The sequence below is a fragment of the Austrofundulus limnaeus genome, unplaced genomic scaffold (assembly GCF_001266775.1).
Source record: "Austrofundulus limnaeus strain Quisiro unplaced genomic scaffold, Austrofundulus_limnaeus-1.0 Scaffold119, whole genome shotgun sequence".
Classification (NCBI taxonomy): Eukaryota; Metazoa; Chordata; class Actinopteri; order Cyprinodontiformes; family Rivulidae; genus Austrofundulus; species Austrofundulus limnaeus.
In genome coordinates this window covers 686288-692481 of record NW_013952521.1, presented here as the reverse complement: position 1 = coordinate 692481, position 6194 = coordinate 686288, and the positions used below count along the sequence as shown (strand labels likewise).

Here is a 6194-nt window from a genome sequence, read left to right as displayed (position 1 = left end):
TGGTTCCCAAACTTTTCAGCTTTTGACCCACAAAATAACAGTAGCAGAGACCTGAGCCCACAACTATTTTTGGATAAACATTTGTATCAGATCAACAAAACATAGGCATAGTAAAAATATTTTTTATACTACATTTATCCATTTTAAATACACTAACCTCACTCCTTTGTAACAAATAAGGCAAACGTAATTAATTCAGAAAATCTTTTCAGGACCCCACCTTGATGTTTCGGGACCCCACTTTGGGTCCCAACCCCAACTTTGGGAAATGCTGCATTAATGGATATTAAATCTTCACGTCCAATAAGAACACCTGAGCTGAAAACTGAAGCTAAACCTTTTTCTTTAACTCCTGCACTCCCCTGTCTATCCAGCAGGGGGCAGCACCAACTACAGCCTAAATAATCTGCACGTGAATAAACTTTTTTTTTTGTTATATTTCAGTCTTAGTTTCAGTTAGATCTTAATTCTGAAATACTGGAACACATTCACTGTAAACAAAAAACACTTCAACATATCTGAATGTTTTTCTGTGCTCACTTTACAAAAATAAAAACCCACAAGAATGAATTATRATCACACTTTTTATTGATACATGCTGTTATAAAACAATCCCCACAGACAATAAACAAGTCATCACACATCAGAATGACAGGTGTTTGGATCTGGAACCAGCTGGTGTCAGAAACCAGGTGAGGAATCAATGACTGACAGGTCTGAACAACGAACGCAGCTCCTCAACGATCAATATGACCCATAAATACTTTGTGCCACAAAGTTCAGACTCACCACAAAGACTTTCTTTAGCTTTGAAACCTTTTAAGTTAATATATTTAATAAATACAAAAGTCACACAGTAACAGTTCTAAACAGCAGAGTTCATATCGTCAACATTTAGTTCCAAAGACGAGCCTCCTTTGTGTTTTAAACTTGCCTTTTTTAATTTTCCCTCTCTTAAACTSATGTTTATTTAAAGAAAATAACAAAACAGTCATTGCATAACTTATCCCTTTTTTAGGAGATATAGTGCACTCGTGAAGTTTTTGTCTGAGCCAGAGAGAGAAAACAGCAGAAACATCTAATATTTACACACAGAGCTCTCGTTGAAGCAGAAACGAAGCACAAGAAGTGAGGAACAAAAGAACAGACCCGATCGGACGGCACGGTGAGGGGCGGGGCCTTAACCAGGAGAGAAGGCGGCAGGAGGGGCGGTGATGGCCTTCAGGGACCCGGGTTCGAGCCTGGTCACAGTCCTGCTGTAACAGAACCAGACGGTGAATTTAAAACAGGAAGAATTTCTAACTAAAATACAGACATGGACAAAACTGTTGATGCCCCTCTGGTAATGACCGGAAAGCGCACAATGGTCACCGAAATAACTAGAAACTGATAAAAGTTGTAATAAAYACAACATTTTAAATTTTTTTTTAAAAAGTTCAGTTTTTTTTTTGTTTTTTTTGTAAAACAAATTAATGAAACAGGCCGGAACAAAAATGACATGCAGTTAATTCACACGATCATTTGCGGGTGGCCAATCAGGTGCCAGGGTTGGCCAACCCTCTAGCTCCGCCCCTGATGCCAACTGATCTGGTTCTTGTACCRCTACCACTGATCAGGCTGTCGTCTAACCCACACAACAGGTTATTTCTATGGGATTAGATTAGAGATTTGTTAGTTCAAACAGACCACCGAGTTGAGATTACCCAGGATTAATGCCGGAAATGTGACCTTCTCAGTTCTGCCGGGACAAAAACACAAACTKTTCTGAGGTTCTCTTCCTTGTTAAAACACAAATCATCCAGACGGTCGTCTCACACTTACGCTTTGTCAAAATACGAGGTGTGGAAGGTGGTGTTGGCGTTCAGCACGTTGCTGTTGTCGAGGGCGAACGACTTCCTGGATTTCTGGTCTTTGGCGAAGTTTCTGCAGGCGGCGAGCTTCGACTCCAGAGCCTGAGGAGGAGAAGGAGGAGTTTCTACGAGAAGATGGAGGAGAAACCAGAACAGAGCTACGAGAGGAGGAGGAACTCACCCCGACTTTCTGSAGTAAATCGCTGACGATGTTGAGTGCCGATATTCTGGCGGAGGGAGTCAGAGGGGAGTTGCTGCTGTAGCCGTTAGACAGAACTGTTGGAGGGAAAAACAAGAGTTCAAGATTTAACAGTGTGAATGCTTCGTGCTGAAAGATTTTAGCTGAAAGCTACAGAAAGCTGCTGAAATCAAGCTGAAAGAGTTTAACAGTAAAAACTAAATTTGAACAGCTGACTTTTGCTGAAAGTAGGAAAACAAAAAAAAAATCAGTAGAAAAAAAAAGCAAAAAACGTGAAAAAAATCCGAAGAGCAAAAARGTAGCTAAAATTAGCAAAAAGAAGCTACAATAAATGAAAAGTTAAAGTTAATAGATGGGTTAATGAGTGAAAACTTTCAAATGAGCAAAAAAGAAGAGAAGTACTTGCAATTCTTTTGAAATAGCTAAAAGGCAGAAACTAGTCAAGAAATAGCAAAAAGTAGCTGAAATTAGCACAAAAAAACAAAAAGAGCATGTTTGTTTAATTAACCAGTAAGAAGCTGAAATTAGCACAAAAAAGAGCACGTTTGTTTAATTAACAAGTAAGAGGCTGAAATTAGCACAAAAAGGTGAAATTAGCAAAAAAAAGCTCAAATTAGCTCAAAAGTAACTAAAACACAAATAAAATAGCTAAAATGAGCTGAAATCAGCTAAAAACGCAAAATGAATTAGCAGAAGGAAGCACAAAAAGTAGAAATTAGCAGAAAATATCAGAATGACAGCTTAAAAAGCAGAAAAAAAACTAAATTCAGTGGAATAGAAGTCAATGGAATCTGGAATTAGCACAAAAAAGTAAAGAAAAAAGGTAATTAAGTAATGATGTATGGACATGGATGTTGAAAACAGCTCCATTCATTTTCAAGGAGAAAAATTAAAAATCTCAAAAAGTATAAATTGCTGAAATACCAAAATTCAGAATATCCTGAAGGAGCTGAAATCAATAACTTGTTGAAACAAGATAAAAATTGCAGAATGAGAAACGTCCAGAAGAGAAAATGATCAACAGTTAAAGATGAAGAGCTTCTGATGATGACATAATTGTACACACTTGGTAAAATCAACATTTGTTTATTTTTGGAGTCTAGTGTCGGGTGGAGCTACCTGTCGGGTTGGAGAAGGTGTTGTCCAGACCTTTGCTCAGCGGGGTGGCGGGGAGGGACAGGGACGCCTGCACAGCCGAGTCCATCTTCACGTTGTCCTGTGTGGGCGAGCTGGGAGCGGACATCCTGTTCACGTCCGCCTGTCGCTCGCGCACGGCCAGCTCCTGCCGCAGGTCTGACAGACAAACACAACGCAGTCGATGAGAGACGGTGCCGAAGCTGTGAGCGACAGAGCTGTGAGAAATAGAGCTGTGAGTGAGGGTTCGGTCGACGGTCACCTCTGGCTTCGTCCTTCAGCCTCTGCACCGAGACCAGGAGGGACTCCTTCTCGTCCAGCTCGCTCTCCAGGAAGGCGTTCCTCTCGATGGCCTGGTTCAGACGCTGTTCGAAGTTCTCCAGAGACACGATGGTGGCTCTGAGGAAACGACACTCCGATCATTCACAGCTTCTTCAAAGTTACATTAAATCAGTCGCRTCCAATCCTGGTCCTGGAGGACCATCACCCTGCATGTTTCAGAGGTTTCTAACCAATGACTCAGGTGTGTTTGATCAGAGAAACAAGTCCAGGACCAGGATTAGACGCCCCCACTCTAAATATTTGTCGATTTCTGAATGAGACCTTTTGGCTCTCTCCAGGTCGTCGTTGGACTGCTCCAGCTCTCGGACGTATTTGTGGAGCTGCTCCTTGATGCTGCGTGTTTGGCCCAGGTCGTCCTCCAGCACTGAGATCTGCTTGTAGCTCTGAGAGTACTGCTGCTCCAGTCTCTCCTGCAGGCAGAGGGAGTGACACCAACTTTGATTTTTTTACCCGTTTACTGAAACATATTCAAGTTACAGTTATATAATGTGCATGGACATAAAGTCCAGACTTTCAGCTTTCTTTTGAGGGTATCCACATTAAAACTACATGAAGGGTTTAGGAGTTCATCTCAACATGTGCCACACTGTTTTTAAAAGGGACCAAAAGTAATTGGACAATTGACTCAAATGCTTTTTCATTATGTYAYTCTCAATGAAGTAGATAAAAGGCCTGGAGTTGATTTGAGGTGTGGTGCTTGCATTTGGAAGGTTTTTCTGTGAAGTAAACATGYGGTCAAAGGAGCTCTCCATGCAGGTGAAACAAGACATCCTTAAGTTGCAAAAACAGAAGAAAAAAAATCTAAGAAAATACTACAATATTTGGAGTGGCAAAATCTGCAGTTTGTTTCATCCTGAAACAGAAATAAAGCACTTGTGAACTCATCAATGTAAAAAAAAACCTGGAATCCCACATAAGACAACAGTGGTGGATGATCACAGAATAATCTCCATGGTGAAGAGAAACCCCTTCACAACAGCCAACCAAGTGAACAACACTCTCCAGGAGGTAGGTGTATCAATATCTAAATCTACCATAAAGAGAAGACTGCATGGATGTAAATAGAGAGGGTTCACTGCACGCTGCAAGCCACTTACAAACCTCAAGAACAAAAAGGCTAGATTTAACATTGCTTAAAAACATGTAAAAAAGCCAGCAGAGTTCTGGAAGAACATTGTTTGAACAGATGAAACCAACGTCTACAGCTCATGATCCAAACCACATCATCCGTAAAGCAAGRCGGAGGCAGTGTGTGATGTTTGGACATGCATGGCTGCCTGTACTGGGTCACTAGTGTTTGGTGATGATGTGACACAGGACAGAAGCAGCCGGATGAACTCTGAGGTATTCAGAGACAAACTGCTCAAATGCAGCCAAACTGATTGGTCAGTGTTTCATAACACAGATGGACAACGAGCCAAAACATAAAGCTAAAAGCAACTCAGGAGTTTATTAATGCAAAGAAGTGGAATATTATTGATTCCAGAGTCAGTCACTTGATCTCAACCCAACTGARCATTTCACCTGTCAAAGACTGAAAGGCCCACAAACAAACAGCAAACTGCTGCAGTGAAGGCCTGGCAGAGCATTAAAAAGGAAACAGTATCTGGTGATGTCCATGAGTTCAGAACGTCAGGCAGTCTTTGTCAACAARGGGTTTTCAACCAAGAACTAGACATGAACATTTTATTTACAATTATTTATCCAATTTGAGCATCTGAAAGTAAGGGATTGTGTTTCAAAAATGCTTCAGTTCCTCACATTTCTATGCGATCATTTTGTTCAACCCACTGAATTAAAGATGTGGTAATGCACAGAACCAAAACTAGGAAAATGTTTCTGTCCAAATAGATATGGACCCAACTGTGTTTAACCAGCAGAAGCGGCATCATTCAGCTGCATCTCACACGCAGTGACCTACATCCTGCAGATATCAATCAGCTCAATAAAACCCAGCAGCTTTTCTCTGTCTGACCTGAATCTGCTGATGAATCGGTGTCTGAACTTTCTTTCTGCTCACAGATGAAACCTGCGCAGCAGAGTCTGGAGTCTGCTGCCTGAATGGAAAACTCAAAGCCGTCAGACCGCAGAAAGCTCCTCCCGGCTGAAAACACGTGTTTGGTAATTRTGGAGCGAGAATAAGACGATTAATTATTTATTGAAGCTGTTTGGGTTTTACAGCCGGAGTGGGAGAGAGAAGTGGCTGAGATCAGATTTGAGTGGAAAAATTCAACAAAATTAAGAGAATTTCACATTTATTGTTCCTTTCAACCAAAGAATACCTGTTTGTCACAAAACGAATGGCAGAGWTGTAAAGTAATTAAGTACAAATACTTTGTTACTGTACTTAAGTAGAAATWTTGGTTATCTGTACTTTGAGTAATTATTTTTCAGCGTACTTTTTACYTTTACTCATTACATTTTTACCCAATTATCTGTACTTTCTACTCACTACATTTTTTAAAAAGGTAAGAAGCAGAAAGTCATTACTCCTATTTTATCCTGAGTTGTTATTAATTAAAAAATAATACTATCCTGATAAATTGTGTCTCCTGTATAGAGTGAATTTAACTGTAGTAGATGAGAAGTATAAATATATACCATTCTGACACACTATTAGCTTGTACACAACCCATCACAGCTGCACGCTGTTAGAAAAAATATTTTTT

At 40.3% G+C, this 6194-nt stretch overlaps 1 protein-coding gene across 2 annotated transcripts in view; it reads right to left on the bottom strand.

Annotated features, from left to right (window-relative positions):
* Positions 1–566: 566 nt before the first annotated feature.
* Positions 567–6194, bottom strand: part of ndel1a (nudE neurodevelopment protein 1-like 1a) — a 10495-nt gene continuing 4867 nt past the window's right edge. Inside the window, exons 4-9 of one of the 2 annotated variants that reach the window (XM_014014783.1) lie at positions 3787–3935; positions 3446–3582; positions 3169–3342; positions 2032–2126; positions 1822–1952; positions 567–1256 (exon numbers count right to left, since the gene is read on the bottom strand). In XM_014014783.1, coding sequence (XP_013870237.1) covers positions 1181–1256; positions 1822–1952; positions 2032–2126; positions 3169–3342; positions 3446–3582; positions 3787–3935 — 762 coding nt within the window. In that variant the 3' untranslated portion in view covers positions 567–1180. The remainder of the gene's footprint in view (positions 1257–1821; positions 1953–2031; positions 2127–3168; positions 3343–3445; positions 3583–3786; positions 3936–6194) is intronic. The other variant, XM_014014784.1, reaches the window with a different exon arrangement.